Source organism: Psammomys obesus, unplaced genomic scaffold, assembly GCF_907164565.1.
Source record: "Psammomys obesus unplaced genomic scaffold, mPsaObe1.curated_primary_1811, whole genome shotgun sequence".
Lineage (NCBI taxonomy): Eukaryota > Metazoa > Chordata > Mammalia > Rodentia > Muridae > Psammomys > Psammomys obesus.
In genome coordinates, this window is record NW_026592890.1 from 7,611,491 (window position 1) to 7,639,313 (window position 27,823).

The window sequence follows — 27,823 nt, forward strand, 5'->3', positions numbered from 1 at the left end:
AATGTAGCCATCACTCTTCATCAAAAAGGAAGCATCTCTCTAAAGCCAATGGAGACCACGACTGGACACAATGCAGAGATCAATGGATTATGGCACACCCAACCCCAGTGAATATGCCTGCAACACAGCTCAAGCACCTGTGGCTCAGGGAACATCACGGAAGAGGCCTGGGAAGACTGTAAGAGCCAGTGGACCAGGAAGTCTAAAGTACGCTGTGCAACATAATAAGCCAGAAGGGGGGAAAGCTCACAGGTCCCCACCCCTAGACAAGGAACAACAGGCAGCTAATGACTGCTAAGAGAACGAGAATTAGCCTCTCCCAGGGCGAGCTCCCTGACTGGTCATCCTGAAACCATATACACACGACGGAAGCAGGCACAGCAGGTTGTATTTATATATTTGTTCATATATGTGTGCTGAGTGTAACAATACCAGTCAAAGAAAAGGAGGTTATCAGTTTGGGAGTTGAGGGGACATTGGAGAGATTGGAGGGAGGAAAGGGAAGGGGACGATGAAATGAGATTTGAATTAAAAAGAGTAAAATTTTTTAAAAAAGCTCTTTTGTACAGTGAGCAGGAGTCCACAATGTTGGGCAACCAGAGTCAGGGGCCACAGCTTGGCCAGTAGAGAGACTGAGTATAGATAGACAGAGGCAGAGAGCCTGGAGAAGGGGCTTGGGATATAGGAGAATAGCCAGTATGGCTGAGGCTCACAGCTCCTGAAGGCTCGAAACCACGTGGGGGACAGTGAGGCTGAAGAATAGACTGAGAGTCACAAGATGGATTAAACCATTTGTTGCCTCCTGTTCTAGCCCTAAACTGGTGGACAGCATCCTCTCCCTCTCCCCCCCCACCAAAAAAAAAAAAAACCCTCCTTGGTGATTGAATCCTTCTTCCCTGACTTCCAGAGGATCTGAGAGTAAAACCTGAGTCATTATTATCAAAGCAGCTGGAAACGATTCAAGGTTGTGAAAGCAGCCGCCATTAATGCGGGTGGGAGTGAGTGGTCTGTCTGAGCGTTTGGGGCACAGGATTCGTGCAGGGAAGGTGGGCCCACGTGCTGTCCGAACCCGTCGGTTATTTAAAAAGCCCCGCAGGCGTTTCACCTACCTGTCTGCTAAGTAGCCAATCCCCACAGCACCGATGAAAAAGCCCACGTTCACTACCGCCTGAAAGAGGTCCAGCATCCAGGAGTGAGCACACACCAGGTTAAACTGTCCAGATGTGAGGTATAGCCCAAGCCGGGGCAGAGGAAGGGCACAGGGAGAGAGGAAGAAAATGCTGTTAGAATCTCCTTAGACACGGTTGAGCTCAGAGAGCTCTCTGAATGGTCCTAACTGGGAGTTCCTGGGAGCCCAGGGGTCCAGTTGATTAGTGTGTGGTATTTCTTGAACTGCGTGCCAATAACCCAGCTGTTTCCCAACCCATAGTAATTCTCTCTTCTCCAATCTGCCAAAAGATTGTTTTTCTGGAATCCATTTAGCATTCCATCTGGCATGAGTCTGGCATTTGGCGAAAGCATCGGCTCTATCGGCTGAAAGCAGGTAGTGACTTAAACCACTCATCTTCTCCCTTCTCTTCAGAAGACACAGATGTGATAGGAGGCAGACACTTGTTGTACCTGTGCAGCTAGTGGAAAAGTGAGTGTTGAGCATCTCTTCGCTGTCTTTTTTTTTTTTTTTTAAACAATAGGGGCATTCGAGGTGTCCTGCCGGTGGTGGTTACATCCGGTTTGCTTGGAAGGCGGGTGGAGAGTGAGCTGTGAGCACCTCGCACATGGAGAAGGTCTTCTAACACTCAGTCTCTCCTCTTTTATTCTGCAGTCTGGTGCAAAACCAAGTTCTTCTTCTCTGGCCTCAGTTTCCTGACCTCTGTGCAAAGGGATGTGGCGACTCACTCTATAGAGCTGTTTTAGAGGGTTAGGGCGACCATTCCGGGAGCCCTGATGTGGTGTGAAGTCCATTTCAGCCCCCCCCCCCCCACTTAGGCTCTTTCACTAAAGGTCAGGGTAGCAACCTTTCCAACCAGCCGCTTAACAGCTTCCTCTGCGCTTGCAGGGCAATTCCACAGGAAGTTCCCATGCTTGCTTCTCTCTTCATGGAATGAGGCTGCACAGTTAGATCACATGTATGTGTGTATTTGTGTGAATGTGAATGTTCATGTGTGCATAGGTGTGTGTACACACGCCTAGGGGGGCAGAGCACCCCGCTGCTGATTTCTCAAGAGACAACCTTACTTTTGTTTTTTCTCTTGAGATAGTGTTTCTCGTTGGCCTGAACCCGGCCACCTAGGTCCAGCTGGCCAGATAGCAAGCCTCTGGAACCCACCCACCTTTTGCTCCCCTAGGTGCAGGAATTAGAATCACGTGCCCACACCTGGGTTTTTTTTTTTTTTTTTAAACCCCCCGTGAGCTCTGGAGACTGAACTCAGGCTCTCCTGCTTGCAAGGCAGGCGTTTTAGCCACTGAGCCGTACCCTCGGCCCACGCCTGCATTTTTTTTCTTTTAAAACACTTACACTGTCACGGGATGCGTGTGTATGGTGTACGAGTGTAGGTGTGCACGTGTTACTGCATGTGGAAGTCGGAGGACAGCTTTGTGGAGTTGGTTCTCTCCATCTACTTTACACGGGTTCTGGGGTTGAGCTCACGTTGTCAGGTTTGCATGGCAAGTGCTTTGACCCTCTAAGCCATTTCGCCTGCCCCCCTTCCCCAGTGACTATGCTTTTTAATAAAAATAATTGTGTCATGGTCTAAGCCTTAGCCCCAAAGTTTCCTGTGGGCGTTTTGGCCGCACTGCAGAGGAACAAATCTCTCTGGAGAAAAGGATGTTTTATAATATTTAAAATACCCCTTAGCGGAGCATACTCTGAGGTCACACTCTCAGAAAAAAAGTGTCACACTCTTTCTGGTGACACTTGTGTGTAGTGGAAGGCATCGCTTTTGGGGCATCCGTTGTGTGCTAGCTTGTTGCTCACTGCTGAGACCTGCACATACCAGAACTGTCAGCAGGGGCAGTTCTCACTTAACTACCTCAGGCAAGTGAGAGGCTGCAGATTTCTACCAGGAAACTAGGATTCTAGAAGGGTCCAGAAAGCACGTCTGGGCAAGCATAAGAACCATGCATTTCCTAGTTCTTCCTAAAGACAAACTCAATTATTTACTTTTTTTTTCTTTGAACCCTGATTCCTGAGCTCACTTACCTCAGTGACGATGGAGGAGCCAGGAGTGTCGTACACCCAGCCATGTTGGCAGGGGCTCAGAGGCAAGCGGCTCCTGTTGGCAGTCAGGCTGGACAGGGGGTCCACACAGTCAAGGGTGCTCTGGTTCCAGTCCACCTCATACTGCATGCACTGGCTGAGGAAGGAGGCGTCATCCGCAGACCCCAGGCCCGGCACTGTGTAGTTGAGCTCCTCTGCCAGACTCCAGCCACATCGCTGGCTCAGCTCGGCCACCCCGGGGCTCCAGCAGCGGTGCTCAGGGGTGAAGCCCAGGAAGACGATGCCCACGTAGATGGGGGTGAAGGCACCAGAAAGCAGAGCTAAGAGGAGAAATGTCTGCTTCTGGAAAAGGTGGAATTCCCCTATGTGTTCTAGAATATCATCCATGGTCAGCATGGTTCCTGGAGGCAGCGGGTCCTGAGGCTTCACCTGCCGAGCTCCAAATGCTGCTAAAGGCGGCTACGGTCAGCTCAGGACGACTCTTGACCGAGAGTCAAAGGGTGAGCATTAGTTTATTTAGAGAGGGACCAGCCTTCAGGTCAGACTTTCCTTGGGCAGGCCAACTTCCAACCGTCCCTCTCCAGTGGGGGAAGACTTGGCTGTCCGGAAATGCCCAGAGCAGGCCCTGGAGTGTGAAGTGTTTATTGTAGCCTCATTCTCTGTGAGCTCGTCTCTGCCTCACACCAGTACTACAAACAATCCTTTCTCTGTATCCCACGGGGAGAAATCTGAGTCCCTTAACATATCACAGCCGGTTAATCTTTCTCCAGCACATTAAGTGGCCAGAAAATTAATACATCCTTATGTCACCTCCACAGCCAACCTCTCCTGCAAGGTGTGACAGAGACAGCACATGCATTTGGTTGCATATGCACCAGGGTCTGGGCTCACCTCCAAGCTCCTTGCATGTTCTCCTGGATCCTTTTGTAAGCAATGGACTTGAGCGACATGCTGTGGCAGCTTGCTCTGATTTCTCTTGGGCTGGATCATCCTGACTTTTCAAAGGGTTCACTCCACTTTGGCATTCTTGCCTGTCAATCCTAGTATGTCCCTCTTTTTGACACGCACACACACACACACACACGTATGTCAAGTGCAAATGTAGGGCCTGGGTGTAATGGGTGTATTTGTTCTATTGTCATTTTCTTGTTGTTCTAGGTTGTTCCATCTGTGTCAGTAACCCTAACATAGGGATGTTCCTTTAGGATGCCGATAGGGGCATCCAAATGCCAGGGAAATAGGCACTCTCTCCTACTGGAAAGAAAGATCCCAGGGCACTGTGATGCTGCCAAGCAAAGCCTAGAAGGGTGGCCTACCGAAAACCTACCTGCATGATAAAACAGGAGTGTAACCTCTGTCTTTCTGTCTGTCTTTTCCTGCTTCTCTTCTGTGTGCTCCTTTTCTCTCACTCTTTCCCTCTTTCTGCTTTCCTGCCTTCCTTCTCTTACTCACCCCCTCCCTTCTCTTCTGTCAAACACTCAGTGGTTATAACGGCTTAACCCAAAGGCAGTGACCCAGAGTGGTCTCCCTCTTCCCTGCAGCGGCTGGCCGGACCCTGGCCAGGGTGTTCGTGGCTGCCTCCAATGGCCTGTTCTGGCTCCCAGAGCTGCTCCACGGCTTGGGCCCTACAGCCCCTTGGCCATCTGCTGAGTGAGTGGGTTCAGAGCCATTTAGGGATTTCCTCAGTCATGTCCGGACATCCTAAGTGACTACGTCAGAAGCTGAGGCCACGTCTATTATTCATTGGGCAGGCCGTGGGAGTGGGCTAGTGAAAAAGCAACTATGATTGTCAAGCCTCCCTCTGCATCCAGGGACCAGACATGGTCCTGGCCGCCTCCTACTAGAAAATTCACAAGCACTCGCACCTGTGATTGACTCATGGGTAGCGTCCATATCAGGACGCCAGATCTTCACGCCCGTGAGCAAGAGGCCTCCAGGTGAGAGTCACGGAGAGTATCCCATGCCAAGGAACGATGTTGAAATTCATCTTGAACTAGAAAAAACGATCAGATAAGGCAAAGGAGAGTGCCCAGATCTCTTATAGCGTTGGTTCCACTGTCACTTGACACGTTCCCATTAAGAGATTAACACAGAAATGAAGCCCAGAGCTGAGCAGCTATAAAATCATTTCTATTAGGTGCTGACTAGAGGACAGCAGGGCCATATAGGCAAGCAAACAGTTCCGTGCTGCCTTGTGGGAGAAGCCACAGCCTGGAACTGTCTCAGGGCTGGGCACCTTAATGTGGATATCTGTGTTCCTATCGCTTTATTTATGTTCACATTCATAAACATGACCAAAGGGCAATCTGGGAAGCTGATCATTTAATCCACATAGACGGGTAATTTATTGTAGAAGTTTTTCTTAATCTTTTATCAGGTTCTTTGTGACATAAATACATGTTGTCCCCAGGTTTCTGCCTTGGGTTCAGTACTTCAGCCGACGGCCTGCAGTCGTCTCAACCTTGATTTCCCCAGATTCTCCACACCAGGGGGGCAGGGTTGGCCAAAGAGGGAAGTTAGGCCAGGCCACGGGCACTTTAGAGGCTAAAGGGAAGAGCAGAGAGAGGAGGGCTTGGGGTCACTTGTCACTCAAGATGGTTCAGGAAATGGTGTCTGATATCTGGCATCAATGCATCCCTTAGCCAAACGGAGTCAACCAGGACGATGGAAGCTGTTGGCCTCGCAGCGACAGACGCTGTGTATTGTCAGCACAGTAAACAGGGTTGACCCTGTTTAACCAGGCAGGGTCAGGAAGGACACAATAGTCCAGCTTGGCCCTCACATGTCCCCAGGCGCTCTTCACTTTCTCAGTAAACTTGGTGATTATGCCCAAGTCAGCAGGTTGGTTTACACATCAGTAGACATTCTAGCCCATACTCTGACCTTCCTTCTTTTAGTCCTCTCTTTTCCTGCCCAACCCTATTCCTATTTTGTTTTCCTCCTCATCACCTGCCCCACCCCTTCAGGATTATCCCAGCCACATGGGTCCTGTAGATGGATGAATCCTGACTATGGACTCCTTCTGCTATTGCGTATGAGGAAGTTTCTTCCTGGAATATCAGGAATCCAGCTTCTAGAACCTTACCACTCATTAGGACACTATTCTCCCTTTTGGATGCAGGTTAAGTGAAAAAAAAAATTCCTATGTAGAAATTCCAGTAGCTGAAGACTTTAGGATCTTGCTTTTCCAAAGCAGACATTGCTGCAGCATGGGGCAGCTGTGAGGATGGCTGGCCAGTGATCCCCACCCCCCACCCCGAATCTTCTGGTCTCCACTGCTCCAGCAGCGGGTTACAAGTGTGCACCACCACATCTCAGTGTTCATGTGGGTTCTGCAGGTTGAACTCAGGTCTTCATGCTTGTACAGTAAGCACTTTACCTAGCCATCTCCTGAGCCCCTAACACACTTTTTACAAAGTGGATACAGTTTGAATAAGATTGACAAAATGAAAACCATAAAAACCCACAGCTATCAAAGAACCATGTAGGGCTTCCATCTCTCATGCCTCTGGCAGCTTCCTTGGCCATATTTTAATGGCTTTTATTATTTTAAAGAAAGAAATCTAGCCAGTTCTCTTTATTTATTATCTTTTTAGAGACTGACTATTCCTATGGTGCAAGTTGGCACACATGAAGGATTTGCTAGGATGAGCTTGGCCCACAGAAACCTGTAGTTTGGGAAAAGAAAAGATGAAAGAGTGGGATCAAAGGACTTTTGATTCATGGGTAGCCACAGGGTCAGCCCCGGTACAGAACTATGGCTGTGCTATGTATGGTGACAATTGTCAGAGAACTTAGATATGGACCTAGTCTCTGGAACTTTGTTTCCTAGAATTTATTAGCACAGGGAACTAATAAGGAGAAGGTTAAATATCCAGTCCACTGATTGTTATCTACAAGAGTCAAGGGAAGTGAAAGAGCATGCTGTGTCTAACCCCAAGAGAAGACCAAGCTCTGCTTTCGGGAAGTCTGAGCTTCGGTGCTACTATTGTTGTGGCTTGGATATGAAGTGTCCAGTGTTTGAATGCTTCATACCAGTTGGGAAGGTTATGACACCTTTAGGAAGGGAGCTCAGTAGAGGATGTGACTCACAAGGAGTGGGCCTTCTTATTCACTTATTCATTCATTTCTTGATTGATTGATTAAGACAGAGTTTCTCTGTGTAGCCCTAGCTGTCTTAGAACTCACTCTGTAGAGCAGGTTGGCTTCAAACTCAAGATCCATCTTCCTCTTGTCTATTGAGTGCTGGAATTAAAGGAGTGCATTATCATGTCTGCCCTCCACTTCTTGGTTATCTAATCTTCTGTGTTTGGGTGTTACGTAACCAGCCAGCTTCCTGTTTCTGCCACCATGCCTTTCCTGACATGATGAACTGTACCCATAGCCAAGAGAAGCTTTTTCTTTAACTTGCTTTTGTCAGCATTTTTTTGTTTTTGTTTTTGTAAATTTTTTTTTTGTATAGTTACAGTTTATTCACTTTGTATCCCGGCTGTAGCTCCCTTCTTCACTCCCTCCCAACCTCACCCTCCCTCCCTCATCTCCTCTTATGCCCCTCTGCAAGTCCACTGATAGGGGAGGACCTCTTCCCCTTCCATCTCATCCTAGTCTATCAGGTCTCATCAGGACTGGCTGCATTGTCTTTCTTTGTGGCCTTGTAAGGCTGCTCCCCTCTTAAGGGGAGGTGAGCAAAGAGCAGGCCACTGAGTTCATGTCAGAGACAGTCCCTGTTTCTCTTACTAGGGAACCCACTTGGATACTGAGCTGCCATGGGCTACATCTGTGCAGAGGTTCTAGGTTATCTCCATGCATGGTCCTTGGTTGGAATATCAGTCTCAGAAAAGACACCTGGGCCCAGATTTCTTGGTTCTGTTGTTCTCCTTGTGGAGCTCCTGTCCCCTCCAGGTCTTTCTATCTCCCCTTTCTTTCATCAAATTCCCTGCACTCTTCTCAAAGTTTGGCTATGAGTCTTAGCATCTGCTTTGATACCCTGCATGGTAGAGTCTTTCAGAGGCCCTCTGTGGTAGGCTCCTGTCCTGTTCCCTGTTTTCTCTCTCTTCTGATGTCCATCCTGTTTGCCTTTCTGAGTGAGGATTGATCATCTTACCCAGGGTCCTCCTTCTTGCTTAGCTGCTTTAGGTGTACAGATTTTAGTATGATTATCCTATCTTGTATGTCTAATATCTACTTATAAGTGAGTATATACCATGTGTGTCTTTCTGCTTCTGGGATACCTCACTCTGGATGATCTTTTCTAGTTACCACCATTTGCCTGAAAATTTCATGATTTCCTTGTTTTTAATTGCTGAGTAGTATTCCATTGTGTAAATATACCAAAATTTTGTATCCATTCCTCAAATGAGGGTTGTTTCCAGCTTTTAACTATTATAAATAAAGCTGCTACAAACATGAGCAAATGTCCTTGTGTACTTGAGCACCATTTGGATATATGCCTAGGAGTGGTATAGCTGGATCTTGAGGTAGCAGTATTCCTACTTGTCTGAGAAAGCACCAGATTGATTTCCAAAGTGGTTGTACAAGTTTACATTCCTACCAGCAATGGAGGAGGGTTCCCCTTTCTCCACATCCTCTCCAGCATGTGTTTTCACTTGAGTTTTTGAACTTAGACATTCTGATGGGTGTAAGGTGAAATCTCAAGGTCGTTTTGATTTTGATTTGCATTTCCCTGATGACTAAGGATGTTGAGTGTTCCTCTGCCATTCGATATTCCTCTATAGAGAATTCTCTGTTTAGCTCTGTTCCCCATTTTTAATTGGATTACTTGATTTGTTGCTGTTTAACTTCTTGAGTTCTTTATATATTCTGGATATTAGTCCTTTTTCAGATATGGAGTTGGTGAAGATCCTTTCCCAATCTGTAGGCTATCGTTTTGTTCTGATGACAGTGTCCTTTGTTTTACAGAAGATTTTCAGTTTTATGAGCTCCCATTTATTGATTGTTGGTCTTAGAGCCTGTACTGTTGGTGTTCTGTTCAGGAAGTTGTTTCCTGTGCCAATGCGTTCAAGGGTCTTTCCCACTTTTTCTTCTAACCTATTTAGTGTGTCTGGTTTTATGTTGAGGTCTTTGATCCACTTGGGCTTTAGTTTTGTGTAGGGTGATGAGTATGGGTCTATTTGCATTTTTCTACATGTAGACATCCAGCTAGATCTGCACCATTTGTTGAAGATGCTGTCTTTTTTCTATTTGATGGTTTTAGCTTCTTTGTCAAAAATGACGGATCTGTAGGTGTGGGGGTCTATTTCTGGGTCTTCTGTTTGATTCCATTGATCCATCATTCTGTTTCTATGCCAGTACCATGCAGTTTTTATTACTATTGCTCTGTAGTACAGATTGAAATCAGGGATAGTGATACCTCCAGACTATCTGTTATACAGGATTGTTTTAGCAATTCTGGGTTTTTTGCTTTTCCATATGAAGTTGAGCATTGTTCTTGCAAGATGTGTAAAGAATTGTATTAGTATTTTTATGGGAATTGAATTGAATCTGTAGATTGTTTTTGGCAAAATTGCCATTTTCACTCTGTTAATCCTACCTTTCCATGAACATGGAAGATCTTTCTATCTTCTGATATCTTCAGCATATTTTTATCACAGTAAAAGAAAATGAAGACAACAGTTAGCTTCACTTGTAACAAAACATTTTCAGTGACAGAAAGGCAGGCTTTTCAAAATTCATCTTCATGGATGTAGAGACCAGAGCAATGGGGTTTTGCAACTCTGAATATGATATGGATAGCTTGGAACTTTTCCCCCATCTAAATTATTGTTTTTTTTTCCAGTTTTTTAAATGAAAATATAACTATGTCATTTCTTCTTGCCGCTCCTCTCTCCATTCTCTCTTCTCAAATCCATGGTCTCTTTTCCTTTAATTATTATTGTCACACACATATATGTGCATAAATAGATAACTACAACCTTGCTGATTTTGTCTACTGTTGCTTGTATGCATATGAATTCAGAGCTGATCACTAGTATTGGATAATCAATTAAGTTATCCCCAGTGAAACCTAATTTCCCTCTGAGCATTTCCTAGTTGCCTGTAGTTCTTTGTCTGTGGGTGGGGTCCCCTGATTTCCCCTTCCCGAATTTGCAGGTCCATTGTGTTGCCATTGTTCAGATCTTATTTAGGCAGCCATCTTGTTGAGGTATTATGGGTCCAGCTTGCCTGTCTTTTCTAGGAGACACAATCTTGCATCAGACTTCTGGTCCTCTGGCTCTTACGGTCTTTCTGCTCGATCTTCCATGATATTCCCTGAGCTTTCAGTTTAAAGCTTGAGTGGTAGATTATCAGCTGTTGTAGATAGTTAGGTGTTCTCTGCATTTTGACTAGTTGTGGTGTTTTGAAATGGTCACCATCTGCTGGAAAGAGATGTTTCTTTCATGAGGGGTAGGAACTACGCTTCCCTGTGGGTGTAAGGATAAGTATTCAGAATGCAGTTAGTGACTATGCTGACCTAGTAAAATGGCAGTAGGAGGTTTTCCTCCAAGGTCCATGATCTCACTATCCCTGTGTTATTGACTAGGTTTCTATTAGTAGGCATTTTACCTTCCTACTGAGTGAACCTTAAGTCCGGTTAGACAGTTGTTGGTTTCTACCAAGGTATAAAAGCCATTGTTGCATGTTTAGGGATCTCATGCCAAGTGACCACAGCTGGATAGGATCATTGACTGCCTTCCTTGACAGTTTATGGAGCACCTTCTGTTGCTATGAAATAAGCAGAGCGGGGCGAATGGATAGGACAGCACTGAGAGGAAACATCGAGCGTTAGAGGGACTGTGGCTAAAATGACCTAATAGGAACCCTGTTGAGGATAGATCAGGGTGGCCAGATCTTACCATTTAACATAAGATTTACAGAAGGACCTGCGTCCACTACCTAGACCCCTTTCTCTGGACTCAAAGCTTTAATGCTTGAGTATAAAATGGCCAAGGGCCAGTAAAGGTCTCAAGATCTCTTGATATGTGATCCCCACTCACAGGGATACCAATATATAACCCTTAATATGTAGTCCCTACTAACTGAGGGGGCCAGTATCCCTTGATATGGGATCCTCGCTCACTGAAGTACCAGTATCCCTCAGTGAAGACCTGACTTGGGCTGGTGCAAGACAGAGACATATTTATGTTTTATGAAAGCTAGAGCACGCAAGCAGGCTTTGTGTAAAGAAGCTACACTTCCCTGGTCCAGATGCGTTTATGGCGACACACATTATATCTGTCTGCAGAACCTTAACTGGTTCTGGAAATTCAGACCTGATGACAAACTTCTAATGGAACCCACAGTTTGTATGTAAGGGCAGATGGGATTTAGGTGAGACTTTTTAGGAAAATGGGGGTGTTTCAGCAGGTTTAGTGTAAAGTGGCTATATCTCCTTTACCTGATTTTGTTTGATTAGTATTGACTAGAAGTGGGGGTGCTGGTGTAAACAAATTCTGTGTGATGACCTTATGTGGAGCAGAGTCTGGGCTTAGGGTCAAACCTTGTGAGTATTAATTAACTTCCCATAAAACATTAATTGAAGCTACTCTGAGGATTGAGGACTCATAACTGGAAACACCCATGACATCTTAGGTGGTGTCAAAGAAAAGTTCTAGGGTGGAGGTGCCCAGGGGAGTTCCATGAGGAGAAGTGGCCAGAGAGCATCGTGAAGGCAAAAGGGCAACCGAAGCTGGGAACATCCCACCTCGGGACTGACTCTGGGACTGCAAGAGGTGCACCTGCACCCAGTCATGCCTCCAACCATGCCCCATGCACACCTGTCAATCAACCATCCAAGAGCTGCTCAGTTTGTGGATGACAGTTCCAGGTTGGTTAGGTGACGTTTGGGTGTGCATCACTCTAAAAACAAAGGAGAAAAAAATGAAGGAAACAAACTAGCCTGCTGGGCTGAATTGCGTGTTGAAGAATTCATCAGTGGTAAGAGGCTTTACTGCCTCATGGGCAGAGAGAGACCAGTGGCCAATGGCCAGTCTAATAAGAGATACTTTTATGAAGCCCAACCTTATAGGAATTGGGAATATTGGGGGTATCTTAAAAGAAAACACGTTGGTGCCCATCAGAAGAACCTCCTGCCAGGTCTAAAAGGTCCCTGTGATCCACAAGCAGATGTCACTGTGTGCTCACTTACAGTGACCACCTTGGTCCCTGAGATAAGTGGACACAGACAGCTCCAGCAGAGCTGAGAAGGCTGAATGGAAGCACATTCCTCTTGTACCCTCTGAGGAACAAAATGCTAACAAGATCTACACTGTCTGCTACCAAGAGACGGGATTTTGACAGCAATGTGACGACGTGGTCCCTGTGGGTAAGACACTAGACGATGTTAGCAAGGCAGAATGGTGCTGGGAGCTCCAGGGGCTGCAAATGGGTCTTGTCAGGAGATCCCTGGCCCTGGGCTGCACTTTATGTACCTCATAGAAGATACATGTTCTCAGAATGTTACTGAAAACCCACAATGGGAGTTAATGTGCCAATTCGAGAAGTTAGTCATCACTTATTCAGACCAAGGACTGCCACCCACAGTGCCCAATAGTGGGCAGAAGGCTGGCCTCCTGTGAGGGATAATTTGATAAAGGAGCTGAACAGGCAGTTGAGATGTTGATTGTTTAAAATAGAGAGACAAAGTGTGAAGGGCTGGTTCACACCCTCACAAGTGTGTGTTCCCACACAGCATGAGCGGCACTGACGAACAGTCCTCCATAGTCATCCTCTGTTTCTTCAGAGGACTCGAGGCTGAGGAAGATGCTGGTATGACTATTCTTGCTCAGGAAGGAGAATGCTGACGTAGGCTGCTGCTTTCCTTTCTTTCTTACATCACCTCAACTTGTTTTCTATGTGGAGCAGTAGTCATAAAACGAGGGCTGTGATCGCAAGTCCTGAAAGCAGGTGCACTCCCTACGGAAGAAGCCACTGCTGAGAGCAGAATTCCTCAGGGCCTTCAACCCCATCTGTCAAAGTCATGGTCGGCATTGGCCGTGACTAGGGGTCTGTGGTGCACACAGGTCGTTAATTCTCTGCTCCTGCCGCTCCTCACATCTGGATGGGAGTGGGTGGATGGAAGCCTCTGTTAGACCATGATCACTGCCTACAGTCCAGACCAGCACGCAGCCTAATGGTCTGTTCGAGGTGGAAAAGCTTGGGTATTTAAAAAGGCAGTATCTGGGGTCATAGCCGAGCAGTACCGTTTGCCTTTAATGTACAAAGCCCTAGATACAATTACAAGTACTGAAAATACAATGAAATTAAAAGGAAAAGAGAGAAATGGCCATAGCAACTGCTGTAAAAGGAATAAGTAAATGGATTAGTCCATTAACACCTCAGAGATGGCTCAGGGCAGGAGCGGAGAGGCTCAGTTGGAAAGAACACTGGCTGCTCGGCTAGAGGACCCAGGTTCGATCCCCAGCACCCACATGGCAGCTGATGCCCATCCATAACTCCAGTTCCAAAGGATCCAATATCCTCTTCTGGCCTCTGGGCTCTCCATGCATGTGGTACACATATAAACATACAGACAAAACGCCCACACATATGAAAGGTCTCAGAGACAAAGGTGGCATTGTCTCTTAGCTCCATCACACTAGATACCCAAGTAGGGACGCTCTGTCGAGATCACGTCTGCTGTGGGAACGTGGCAAAATTAGCCAAGGTGTGCAAAGCTGTCTGACTTCAGTAGACTTTTACATACTGTGATGGAGGACTGTGAAGCAAGAACTGCGTGAGATTCTGACTAAGTCTTCGTCTCTCTTGATTTGTGGATCGTTTTACTATAAAGAGCCAGTGGTCTAAGATCAAGGAGTGGGCTGTGGGATTCTAATATACAAAGAGATCTCACATTGGAGAGGTGGCCTAGTGGGGAAGAGGACCTGAGTTTGACCCTCCGGAACTAATGAGGCAGGCTCACGGCGCTACACCCCTCACCGGCCAGATCTGAGGTTAACTCCTTCGATGTCCTGGGCTCGGAGAGTAGAGCAGGAGAAAACAGTACATCCTCCACCACCCACCTAGGTATTGGGGGTTTTTCTCTTTCAAACCTGACGGTCAAGGAGTGCTTCATTTTCTAGGGTCCTCCCTTCTACAGAGGACTTTCTGTCAGAAAGCTTTAAAACATAATCACCATTAAGAAAGAGAAAAAAAAAAGTATAGGCTACTATTACACCCTCCCCCACCCAAATATTCATTGACGTTCTAACCTCCAGCATTTCCGGATGTGACCTCATTTAGAAACAAGGCTGGCACAGACCTAATTAGTTAAGATGATCTCATGCTAGAGTAGGTGGGCCCTGTCCAGTGGGACTGGCATCCCTCCCGGAAGAGGAAAAGATTCACAGATGGAAGCAGAGACTACGTGCTATGGCTACAAGCCAAGGAAAACCAGGGAAGCATGGCCATTCCCAGAAGCTGGCGGGGGAAGGCAGGATCCCCCTGCAGGTGTGAGAGGTGGTGATGGCCTGCCAACCATGACCTCAGAAGGCCCCGTAGAACTGCAGGAAGGCGTTTCTGTTGGTTTAAGCTGTCCAGTTGTGGCGTTTTGTTACAGCAGCTGCAGGAAACCAACACACCCACTGAAAGGGAGTCATTGGGTCCATAGCTCTTGGTCTTGGGTCTATGTTGTGTTAATGATAGGAGCTCCTTTCTGATTGTCTTCTTGTGAGTTTCCTATGTGTCCATGGTCTCAGGGTAGAGCCTGCAGTGGGTCATAACGTAGTATTATTTCAAACTTGACATGTTGGAACCCATGGCCACTCCTGAGCTTGGGATGAGGTTAAGCCCTGGGACTGTATGTTTTGATTGTTTATCAATACAGCTTTTCTGAGTCTGGCTGGTGTAAGTTTAAAATGCATTTAAAAGACTGGAGAGATGGCTCATCCCATAAAGTGCTTGCAACACAAGCATGAAGACCGACTTTGACCCCCAGCACACGTAAAGAGTTGGGTATAGGGGTTTGTAATCATGAGTGGATAGAGGAGGACTCTGGAGGTTTTGTGGCCAGTCAGCATAAGTCAATCAATGAGCTCCTTGTCTTAGGGAGAGACCCTCTCTTAACACAACAACAATGACAAACTAAGACAGCCCCTCCCCGAAACAAGTCGGAAGGACACTGAGGCGGAAGGACACTGAGGCTGTCTCCTGGTATACGCACACATGCGCACACGCGCGCGAGCAACTGCCCTCCTCTCCCCAAGTGCATCTACTACTCTGATAAACCCGTCATAAACCTGAAACACTGCAAGCTGGGGTCGTCTTACGTTGGGACTGTTCAGTTTGAGAGGCAACAGCTTCAGGAATCAGCCAAGTCCTGAGGACCCCACTCTTGTGACTGATAATATAATGATATTAGCACCATAGTGCTTCCCGCTCATGGTGTCCCTGCTGCTGTCGTGTGAGCCACAGAGCAAGAACACATCTGTGACACCCTCACCTGACACTGACTGTGACAGAACTGTGAGCTCTGGTGTCTTAGACTCTAGACCTGTAGGGAGTGTGTTTGATTTGATTTATAACTTACCTGACAGCAGACATCTTGTTATAGGAGCAGAAAGTAGGCCGCTATTTCTTTAATTTTTTTTACCTGTACTTTTCATTTCCTTATTTCTGTGCTGACGGCTGTGTAGGGTTTCAACCCTCTGGCTTTCTTGTTTGCGTGCCGAGCCTACAGGTTGACTGGCCAAGGGCATTTTCTTTAGTGACTGAATTTGTATTCGGAGACCTCCCCATTTCCATTTAGCTCTTCTTTTCCTTTAATTTTGCATTCTTGGATTGCACATTTTAAAACTTCCTTCAGATTTTTGAAACATCCCCACTGTGTTAATTACTTGCCTTGTCAAGGCAACAGGATACGTGACAGGAACAACCTCCATAAGGAAAGGTTGATTTCAGCTCACAGTCGGAGGGAAAAGCCAGTCACGGCAGTCAAGTTGTGGTGGCAGGAGCTTGAGATAGTTGGTCATAGCGTCTGCAGAAGCAGAGGGAGATGGGTGCTGGTGCTCAGCTTGCTTTCTCCTTCTTGTTGAATTTGGACCCCCGCTCATCTGCATAGAACCACCCACATTAAGGCTGGATTGTCCCATTTCAGCTAACCCGGCCTCACACAGGTTTGCCTCCTGGTGATTTTTAGATCCTGTCAAAATGACAGTTGAGGTTAATCACCACATTCATGAAGTCATTTTCAAATCCCCTTACTTCTGTATTCCTGGGTTGGGAGGCAGAGTCATCTTGCTCTTTGGCTTTGTCTGAAGATTCAGCTTCACTCATGACCCACAGGCTTGAGGTTACACATCTGTTCCCCCTTGGTCATAAAACTGCAGTACTGAGAGGTTTCCACCCCCATGAGCCTGGAAATCCAAGAGCCACCTGTCCCATTCCAAGTTCTTTTATGAGCTTGGCTTCTAGGAGCCTTTTCTGTGCTTGAGGTCTGCATCCAATGATGCTCTATCTAGTATTTTTCTGCACTAGAGTAGCCCAGTCTGCTAGAGTCAGACATGGACATCTGTGTCAGGGACTTGTTATATGCCTACTGTTTAGTCACTGTGGCTAGACACCGAAAATGCAGAAAGAAGCAAGGCACAGTCTCTCCCCTCAGGGAAGTTCAGAAAGCTACAGAGAAGTGAAGTAGGGTGTATGGTAAAACAGAAGCATGACAAGGTCCTGAGGAAGTCCTGGGGAGGAGCTTCTCATCCAGGCTTTGGGAGATGTAGAGGGTAGGAAGTGGGGAGGGAAAAAAATGCATGTTCTTCTAAGCAAAGCTTCTTCTGGAAAAGATGCAAGGACATTTTGTAGGAAATCCATTTTCACCTTTGCTTTCTTTTTAAGGAGTATGTGTAGGCTCCGTTACCAGGACCTCACACACACATTCTTACTGCCTGCCTCTCCACTGGATGGGGCTTTTAGGAGCTGAGTGCTTGTTGTCAGCACTAAAGAAATTATTATCGGGCGATTCACTTCTTTGGAAAATATAATTCCAGCAACCATTAAGGTGGCTTCCCAAATAGTAATACTACTGTCGGTGCGTGGGTTGTACCCTAAAGACCAATAGAAGACATTCACCATTGTAAATGTCCCCTCGGGGTCTGCTCCCGAAGCCTTAGGATGTTTTATTTGTTTTTATTAAAACTGAGTGTTCTAGCTGCATATTTTTGGTGAGGTGTAATCATTATTATTTATAATGAAGAGAAATAATTTTGAACAATTTCAGACTAAGGGACCTAGGAGAGAAGTCGTACAATGGGTAGTCTGTGAGGCTGTCGGGTGTCTGGCTTAGATGTCACCTTGTAATGTCATCTGATGTGGTTGAAACCAGAATTTCTTAACCTCAGTGTGACTTAAATTCGGAGATAGCCAGCTCTTTGTGGCTGGGGGCGCCCTGCGTACTGTAGAGTGCTTTTCAGCTTCTCTTGAGCCAGAACATGCATGTCTCTAGATGAGGATGGTTAGGCTAGATTTTTATTATGGAGAAAACAAATGAAGGCCTAGAGAGGGCGTAAAGACACAGGACCTCTACCTGTGTCCTGATTAGCAGCCTGCTAATCTCTTTGAATGGAGCCTTCGGTTCAGACTCACAGAGTAACAGAGTAAGGGGGCCTCCGTTGGAAAGCTAAATGCGGCTCGTGCTGTGTGCCTTGTCTCCTCCACTTTGCCGAAGACCAGAGACTTCTTGACATTTCAATGGTGTTGTTTTGAGCTGATTCCTCCCGGGCTCACACTGTTTCTGTTAGAATAGAATCTGCTTATCTTGCCATCTCCTTGTGAAAACATAACCCTGTCCCAGAGAGTTTCTGTGCACCTGATGGTTTTCCTTGATACAGGTGACTGGGTGACCGGATGCTGGCCAAGCAGTAAGAGGATCTGCACAGAGCTCTATTCCTCTGATAACAGGGAGGAATCTGTGCAAGGTTAAAGTTTGCTTCATGAAAGCATCTGCTTTTGAGATATTTTCTTCTGCTTAGCGTATCCAGACGCCTGGGAGTTGTGAAAAAAAATCAGATATCTTACTTGAAACCGTATGGTATTGTCATCTGCCTCTAAATCGTCATGTCGACAAACAAGTGGCAGCAAAGACAGAATGAAACCAGGCTCTAGAATGCTCTTTTGGGGATCGCCCTGCTGGTCTTTAGGCGACTGTCTTATCTGTGGGTTACTCAGGGTCACCAGGGAGACTTGGAGAGACTTGGATTCTGACACTTCACAGACCTGTTGCCTTGGAGGCTTGTGTCTGGAAAAGACCATCGATTCCAGCACAAAGCCAGGGACATTCAAGCTCTGCTCAATTTATGTCAGTATACCAATGACGAAATTAACGACTCTGCTATCCCCCGGGGCTGCAAGTGTTGTCTGCTGGGATGGATTCTTGCAGTGGCCTGTGCCAGGGGCCACAGCGGTGATCCTCCCAGCCTGTTGGTGCTGACGACCAGCAGCTCCAAGAGATAACTCAGGAATGCTGCTGACGCCAGGAGCCGGCCCAACACCCCGACCCACTTGTGCTAGGATCCAGAAAAGTATACAGCTCTCACTTACTGCCAGCCAGGAGGGACCGGGTTTCCATATCGTGAGCTGCCTGTTCATACCTAGAAGATGAATACACTGTCAACTTTGGGCAAAAGCCAGAAATACCCACAGGGCAGTCGAGGATGGCGTAGAAGTGAATTCATGTCATGGCTATCTGGTTGCTGCATGGAATTCTGGACCTTTGCTCTGAAACACTATCTTCTGTAGCCTTTCCAGAATTGTGTTCTCACAGAGGCTGGGCACTCCCGCTAGCATACTGACAGAAGGCAGCCTTGCCTTCTGGTCCCCGTGTGTAGCTCAAAGAGGGTCAGCATGGGAGCCCAGTAGAGCCGTTTGACTTTGTCCAAAGATCTTGGTTCCATTCATGGCTCTGACTTTTCTTCCTTTTCTCTTCCTTTCTTTCTTTCTTTCTTTCTTTCTTTCTTTCTTTCTTTCTTTCTTTCTTTCTTTCTTTCTTTCTTTCTAGCTGGGACAAATAGCTTGGTGTCATGGCAGAATCCTCATTTTCCTCACGACTTCTGAGAAGTGAGCCATGGGGTTCACCACACGTGTGTGTGTGTGTGGCTCCTCCATGGGGTGAAGGTGGGGACAGTGTCAGGTGAGGACACCGAGCCTGCACACCGCAGAGCTCTGCTTCCTCCTGAGAACCTGGCCAGAGTCTTAAGCTGCTCCCTCAGCTTCCAGGACTCTGGGAAATCAGGTGGCATTATAGAGCCCCCGGTTGTGGTGTAGCTGTTTTCTTTACGGTGGAAGGCTCTGCTGCCCTGGGAGAATAAACAGGGTACTCCAAGTTGGCATGGATGGCTGAAGCCTGGGTGAGTGGGCATTTGGATCATAGAAGGCAGACCCTCTCACACTATACTCTCACACAGCACAGCACTGTCTTTGCACAAACTGGTCCATTTTAGCCACACCAGAAGGCCAATTATCTCTCCTCCCTCTCCATTACCTGCCAGAAAAGATCTCACTTTCTTTTCTTTTGAAAACTATCTTCACTGCTTCCAGTTTTCAGGAAGGCAGCCAATCCAGGGATCTTTGCTGGTTTTGTTTGTTTTTGTTTTTGTTTTGTTAAGCCTGAAATGTCTCCACTAAAAGTCTTTGTAAGAAGAGAAATTGTGTGCATAGTTTCTTCAGCTTTTGGAAGGATGATGTCTAGAAGCAAACCTCCTAGTTGGTGTAACTGAACTCTCAGTTGGTGGCAGTTCCACTCTTGCAGCAGCTCACACTAAGAGCAGCAAGGTGAACCTTGTTTATCTCATACACTGCTTCAGCAAGTGTGCAAAGCTGGACGCCTTGCCCTGCTTTCACTGCCATCTGCTGGTCTGCGCCATCAGGGCTCTCATGGGTTAGGGCAGAGGATGCTCTCCTGGTCTCTCCTTTAATTCCATGTGAAGCCAAGATCTGTTCCCTAACCATCGGCCAAAGGGACCTGCTCCTTCTCCTTGGCTCTCCCTTTCATTCAAGTAGAAGATACAAGATGTGGGTCAGCATCATAGAAGTGCTTGCTGTGCACAATGGATGGAGCCAAGTGACTCATGAAACTTGTCCTCAGACCTCTGGACATGTACTGCGGCACAAATGTGCCTGCACATTCATACACACCACACACACATGCATTGTGGCAGGGGGGTGGGGTGGAGGAGCTGGCAGCAGCTGGGCACACAGCTTGTACAATCTCAGGAAGCAGAGAATAACATTGGCATTCAGCTATTCAGCTCCCTTTCCCCACTTAAACTATTTACTAACAATTTTTATTAATTTAAAAAAAGATATATCTTTAATAAATTGTGTGTGTGCATGAAGCTAAGCTAATTGCACAAACTAGACATTTCTGTAAGCAAAACAGACTCTGGTTTTTATGTTGGAACTGACCAGATGAGTCGGCTGTGGGTTTTGTTTGCCAGGCAACAGCAGCAAAATACTGGACAAATGTAGGGGATTGTCTCCTCAGTGATCTCTCAGTGACATTGAGGTGCCTCATTCTGTACAGGGAGAAGCCCCCCTATAGGCTGGGGCCTTCTTGTTTCTCTGAAATAACCCTTGAAAATTAGCAAAGTTTACTTATTTAAATCCTATATTTTGTTCCCGTAAGAATTTTCTGACCCAAGGCCCCCCTGCCCTGGACTGCTGGTGTTTAAAATCGAACTTACAGCATCTTTTAATTGTATTGCTTGATTTGTTGTTGTTTAACTTCTTGAGTTCTTTATATATTATGAATATTAGCCCTCTGTCAGATATAGGGTTGGTGAGGATCCTTTCCCAATCTGTAGGCTATTGTTTTGTTCTGACGACACTGGCCTTTGCTTTACAGAAGCTTTTCAGTTTCATGAGGTCCCATTTATTGATTGTTGGTCTTAGAGCCTGTACTGTTGGTGTTCTGTTCAGGAAGTTGTCTCCTGTGCCAATGAGTTCAAGGGTCTTCCCTATGTTTTCTTCTAACAGATTTAGTGTATCTGGTTTTATAGTGAAGTTTTTGATCCTCTTGGACTTTAGTTATGTGCAGGGTGATAAGTATGGGTATATTTTCATTTTTCTACATGTAGACATCCAGTTAGACCAGCACCATTTGTTGAAGATGCTATCTTTGAGTGAGGTATCCCAGAAACAGAAAGACACACATGGTATATACTCACTTATAAGTAAATATTAGACATATAAGATAGGATAATCATACTAAAATCTGTACACCTAAAGCAGCTAAGCAAGAAGGAGGACCCTGGATAAGATGATCAATCCTCATTCAGAAAGGCAAATGGGACGGACATCGGAAGAGAGAGAAAACAGGGAACAGGACAGGAGCCTACCACAGAGGGCCTCTGAAAGACTCTACCCAGCAAGGTATCAAAGTAGATGCTGAGACTCCTAGCCAAACTTTGAGCAGAGTGCAAGGAATCTTATGAAAGAAGGGGGAGATAGAAAGACCTGGAGGGGACAGGAGCTCCACAAGGAGAGAAAAAAAAAGAAAAGGAAAAAGAAAAATTTGGGCACAGGGATCTTTTCTAAGACTAATACTCTACCCAAGGACTATTTGTGGAGAAAACCTAGAACCTTTGCACAGATGTAGCCCATGGCAGCTCAGAATCCTAGTAAGGGGAACAGGGACTGTCTCTGTCATGAACTCAGTGGCTGACTCTTTGATCACCTCCACCTGAGGGGGGAACAGCCTTAATGCAGCCAGTCCTGATGAGAACTGATAGACTAGGGTCAGATGGAAGGGGAGGAGGACCTCCCCTATCAGTGGACTGGGGGAGAGACAAGGATGGAGAAAGGGAGGCAGGGTAGGATTGGGAGGGCACAAGGGAGGGGGCTACAGTTGGGATAAAAAGTGAATAAACTGTAATTAATAAAAAAATAAATTATATAAAAAAGAAATCCGGTGTCTGGAAACACTCCTCACATGATGTCGCCTTGGAGTATTTTGACATTTCCTTCGTTGTTTCTAAGGGTTCTGAGTCTGTGGTAGAATTTCCATACAAGGTCTTCCCATGTCTTTAGTTCATGGATAGAGAGAGGTCATAAAAACAGAAACAGGCACAGGCAGGCACACAGCAGCCCAGAAATAGCCTGTCCTTTGCCAGGTCTGGGAACAACACAACACTGGTGCCTGTAGGAACCTGGAACTTTGTGCCAGAGCCCCCTCCACCCTGCCATTTATTTTTGGTCTTTGGCATTGTAGGAGATCTGACTTCCAAATGCTGTCAAAATTGCAATAGGTTTTTTTTTTTATTCTATTGGTTTTATAATCTGTGATGAGATTGAATTTAAATATAGACTATTATATGGGGCCAATTTTTAGTTAGCATATGATGGAACAGGCTTTGGGTTCTAAACCACTGTTTTCCTTTTGCTGATCCTTTTCCTCCAAAAGACTCCTCTTCTCTTTTGTGCCACGTGGACTCCATCATGCTCTTGGTCCCTTGCCATTCCCGTCAGACCTCTTCTCTCTCTGAGCGACATTTATTTTTCCCTCCCTCTCTCTCTCTCCCTTTCTCCCTCCCTCCCCTCTCCCTCTGTCTCTCAATGCACCATATCTTATGTGCCAGCTGCAGAAGCCCTGGGCTGGCTTTCCACCTTGGCTGGTGTGAAGACTGCAGCAGTAAGAATGGCTGTGTAGGTATGTTGTCTAGCAGTCCTTCAGGCGCACACCGTGGAGTGGTATAGCTAGGTCATACAGGATTTCTGTTGGTAGCTCTTTGAGGAACTTCCACAACTGTATCCCATAGTATTCCACTGTAGAACCCGGTGGCCTGGGTTTCTATTCCTGCCAGCACTATTGGTGTTCCCCTTTCTCCAACTCCTTGTCAGTGTTTGTTGTCTTATTTTTTTTTTAAATTTGTGTATTCTTATTTTATGTACATGAGTGTTTTTCCTGCATATGAGCATCATTGTGTGTCCCTGATGCCTGGGGAAGTTAGAAGAGCATGTCAGAGCCCCTGAAACTGGAGACACGGATGCTTGTGAGCCACCCTGTAGGTGCTGAGAACAACTCAGATATTCTGCAAGAACAAGGGCTTTTCACTACTGAGCCATTTCTCCAGCCCCACACTGTTTGTTTGTTTGTTTGTTTGTTTGTCCCCCTTGATTAGAGCCATTCTGAACAGGATCAGATGAAATCTCAATGACATTTCCTTGATAGCAAAGGATGTTGAACACTTCAATTTTTAATTGGCCATTTGTATTTAATCCATCGAGAACTGTCCATCTAATTGTTAGTTCACTTACTGAGTGGATCTTTTGGATTAAAAATTTCAAGTTCTAGAGTTGGATGTGTATCTGACAAAGACTTCCCCCTGTTCTGTAGGCATCTTTGCTTTGACAATGTGTCTCCTTGCTGTGTAGAACTTCTGTGATTTCCTGTAATCCCATTAAAAATTCCTGGATTTATTTTCTGTGCTATTATCTAGATTTTACCCAGAAACTCTAGAGTTGTAGGTATTGCATTAAGATCTTTTCTTTATTTGTAATTGATTTTTGTACAGCATAAGAGATATAGGCCTAGTTTAGGTCTTTCACACATTTTTTTTTTTTCTCATCAGCATTTGTTGAAGAGGCTTTCTTCCCAATGTACTTTTTTTTTTTTTTTTACAGCTTTGTCAAAATTTATGCAGCTATCAGCCATGTTTGTTTCTGTGTCCTCTATTTCATTCCACTGGCCTTTGTGTCTGTTCTAGTGTCTGTGCCAGGCTGATTTTGTCACTGTGGCTCTGCAGTATGGTTTGGGATCAGGTGTTACATCTCTGGAGTTGTTCTCACTGCTTAGGATTGACTTGTCTATTTGGAATCTTCTGTGCTTTTACGTGAATTTTTAGAATTCCTTTTCTGTTTTTTTTTTTTAATAGAATATCACTGGATTTTTAAAGGAAATTGTGTTTTATCTGTAGACTGTATTCAGCAATATAGTAATTGTCACAACATTCATTTGGACAATCCACGAGAACAAGATGTGTTTCTGCCTTCTGTTGTCTTTAATTCCTTCAGTGTTTTAAAGCTTTTATTGTGCAGATTCCTTACATCCTTGGTTGGGCTCATTCCTAGCCTTATTTTAAGGTTTGTGGAACTTTTGTGAAAGTTTTCTCCCCTGAATTTTTTTTTTCAGTGTGTAGAAAGCCTCAGATTTTCACATGTTAGTTTTGTATCTTGCTGCTTTGATGAAAGTCTTCATTAGGTCTGAGAGTTTTTATTAGGGTCTTTTATAAATAGGATCAAGTCATTTGCTAATAGAGATGCTTGGGTGTCTTCCTTTCCTGTGTGTATCTCTTTTGTTTATTTTTCTTATCTTATTGCTCCATCTAAGACTTAGAGCACAGTTTTGAATGAGAGATATGACAGTGGGCATCTTTGTCTTATTCCTGATTTTAGAGGAAATGCTTTCGGTTTTCTCTTTAGTACGATGTTATCTATTGGCTTGCTGTATACAGCCTTTATTGTATTGAGCTATGTTCACTATATTAGTTTCTTCGGGGATTTGAACAGGATTATGAATAGACAATAAACTTTATCAAAAGTGTTTCCTAGGGTCTGGAGAGATGTTTCAATGATTAAGAGTACTTGATTTTGCAGAGGACCTGGGTTTGATTCCCAGCACACACATGGCAGCTCACAACAGTCCATAACTCCAGTTCCAGGGGATTCAATACCTTCTTCTGATCTCTGTAGCCACCAGGCACACACATGATACATAAACATACATGTAAGTAAAACCTCATATACATAAAACAAGTAAATATGAAACTATTTTAAATGCTTTCTGTATTAACTGCCATGACTGAAATTCTTGCCTTTAAGTTTATTTATGTATCATAGTATATTTATTGATTTGTGTATGTTGAACCAGCCTTGCATCCCTGAAATGACAGCAACTTGATAATTACCTTAATATGTATTCTTGGAAAGATCTCCCATGCTCATGGCTTGGCAGGATTAACATAGTAAAAATGGCCATCTTACCAAAAGCAATCTACAGATTCAATGCAATTCCCATCAAATTACCAGCACAATTCTTTATAGACTTTGAAAGAAAAATTCTCAACTTCATATGGAATAACAAGAAATCCAGAATAGCTAAAACAGTCCTCTAAAATAAAAGATCTTCTGGAGGTATCTCCATCCCTGATCTCAAGCTGTACTATAGAGCAACAGTTATAAAAACTGCATGGTACTGGCATAGAAACAGAATGGGGGATCAATGGAACTGAACAAAAGACCCTGAAATAAACCCACACACTTATGGACACCTGATTTTTGACAAAGATGCCAAAACCATACAATGGAAAAATGAAAGCATCTTCAACAAATGGTGCTGGTCCAACTGGATAGCTCATGTAGAAAAATGCAAATAGATCCATATTCTTGAAATTGTTTTGTAAGAATTTTTCTGAAGAATTTTTAAATTTTATCTATTGTTTTATTAATTACAGTTTATTTGCTTTGTATCTGAGCCCCCTCCCCTCCCAGTCCCACCCTCCTTCCATCATCTTCTCTCATGCCCCTCCCCAAGTCCACTGATAGGGGAGGTCCTTCTCCCCTTCCCTCTGATCCTAGTCTATCAGTTCTCATCAGGACTGGCTGCATTGTCTTCTTCTGTGGCCTGGTAAGGCTGTACCCCCTCAGGGGGAGGTGATCAAAGAGCAGGCACCTGAGTTCATGTCAGAGACAGGATTCCATATTCTTTGCTAACATGGATCTATCACTAGATATGATCAGAATTTTACTGCTGACTGTTAGGTAATTCACCCCATGGACACCCTTGAGCACATATCTGGGGGAAAGAAAAACTCCTCCAAGAAAGATGTTGTCAAATGGGGTGCTCATGAATACATTTCAGAGGCATATTGCAGAATGCCAAATTTCTTTTCAGAAAGCAACAGTTGGAGGAGCACTGGGTGCCGTAAAGACTGAGTGGAAGTCAGCAGTGAACCCATTTGGTCCCGGGCTTTTCTCTTTGGGAGGCTTCTTATGGATTCAGTCTCATTGATATGGCTCCGTTCAAGTTGTTTGCATTCTCTTGGTTTAATTTTGGTATAGCACCTGTGTCTTTCAGGGTTTTTGAATATAGGTTTTCAGTCATTGTCCTAATGATTCTCCTAATATTGCAATCTGCTGTGACAGCCACATTTCATCTCTGAGTTTTCTTACTTAGGGTCTTTTCTCCTGTTTGGTTAATTTGGCTAGTGGTTTTGTTGATTTTTGTTTATTTTTCGAAGAACTAACTCTTCATTTGATTGATTATTTGCATATTTTCTTGTAGTCTCCATTTCATTAATTTCTACCTGAATATTTACTATTTATTTAAATCTACTGCTTTGGGGTTTGATTTGTCCTTGTTTTTCTATGACCTTGAGACACATCCTTAGGTGACTTATATCAGGTCTGGCTGGCAATTTAATGTAAGTATGTGTAGACATCAGCTTTCCTCTTAAGATTTTCTTAACTATATTTTGGAGGTTCTGATAAGTTGTACCTTCGTTTTCATTTGTTTCTAAGAATTTTTAAATTATTTCTTGATTTCTTCAATGATTTAATAAGTCATTCAAGAGTTTATTGTTGGTCTCAAAATATTTCTATAGTTTTTTCTGTTAATTATTTCTACTTTTATTCCACTGTAGCCTGATAAAATTAAGAATGATTTGTTAAGACTTCCTGGACAGAAAGAGCTGGCTCAGCAGTTAAGAGTACTGGCTGCTCTTCCAGAGGTCCTGAGTTCAATTCCCACCACTCAGGTGGCAGCTCATAACCATTTGTAACTTCAGTCACAGAGAAGCCAATGCCAACTTCCGGCTCTCTCAGGCACCAGGCATGCATGTGGTACACAGACACACATGCAGACAAAATATCCATACATGTAAATCCAAATAAGTACGTATAGAAATACTTCCTTTGTGAGCTAGAACGTGATCTATTTCAGAGAAGTTTGCATGTGCTGCTGAGAAGCATAGATTCTTAGCTGTTGGATGGAATATTCTGCACATATCTGTTAAGTTCACTTGACCTATGATGTAGTTTAACCCTTAAGTTTCTTTGTTGATTTTTATTTTGCATAAACTGTATAAAGACAAGAGTAGGGTACTGATTGCCTACTGTTATTTTATCAGGACAATGTGATGTTTTGTGCCCATTAGTGTTTATTTTTATAAAATTAGAAAGCACAAGTTTTGGGGCTTACATATTCACAATTGTGTTATCTTCATGATGAAGCATTCCCTTTATTAGTAGTGGCTTTCTTTATACTGATTTTATACTGACTAATTCTGGACTTAAGTCTACTTTATTAAATGTTAGAATAGCTGTGCCAGTGTGGTGATCAGTATTAATTTTGTCGGCTTAACAGGATAACCTAGGAGAGGAGGACTTGCTTGATTGCTTTGAGACGAGAAGCCCTGTGCTGTATGTGATGCCATTCCCTTGGCTGAGATGTTGGACCACGTAAAGCGGAGAATGAGAGCCACGCAGGATGCCTGCATCCATTGCCCTCTCCTGTTGACTATCGACGTCGTGTGACCAGCTGCTTCAAGCTCCTACTTCCTCCAGTTTCCACCATGATGGACTGTATCTCGACCTGTGAGCCAAAATAAACATGGTTTCCCTTAA

At 44.9% G+C, this 27,823-nt stretch overlaps 1 protein-coding gene and 1 long non-coding RNA gene across 3 annotated transcripts in view; one reads left to right on the forward strand and one right to left on the reverse strand.

The window, feature by feature from the left end:
* LOC129683451 (solute carrier family 22 member 2) overlaps positions 1 to 3,646 on the reverse strand; it is a 32,482-nt gene extending 28,836 nt beyond the window's left edge. For both annotated transcript variants that reach the window (XM_055616197.1, XM_055616198.1), the window contains exons 1-2: positions 3,200 to 3,646; positions 1,110 to 1,213 (exon numbers count right to left, since the gene is read on the reverse strand). In XM_055616197.1, the coding sequence (XP_055472172.1) occupies positions 1,110 to 1,213; positions 3,200 to 3,613 (518 nt within the window). In that variant the 5' untranslated portion in view covers positions 3,614 to 3,646. The remainder of the gene's footprint in view (positions 1 to 1,109; positions 1,214 to 3,199) is intronic.
* LOC129683452 (uncharacterized) lies at positions 8 to 27,823 on the forward strand. Its single transcript, XR_008721147.1, has 2 exons — positions 8 to 384; positions 27,564 to 27,823. It is a non-coding gene; the product is annotated as an uncharacterized LOC129683452 (long non-coding RNA).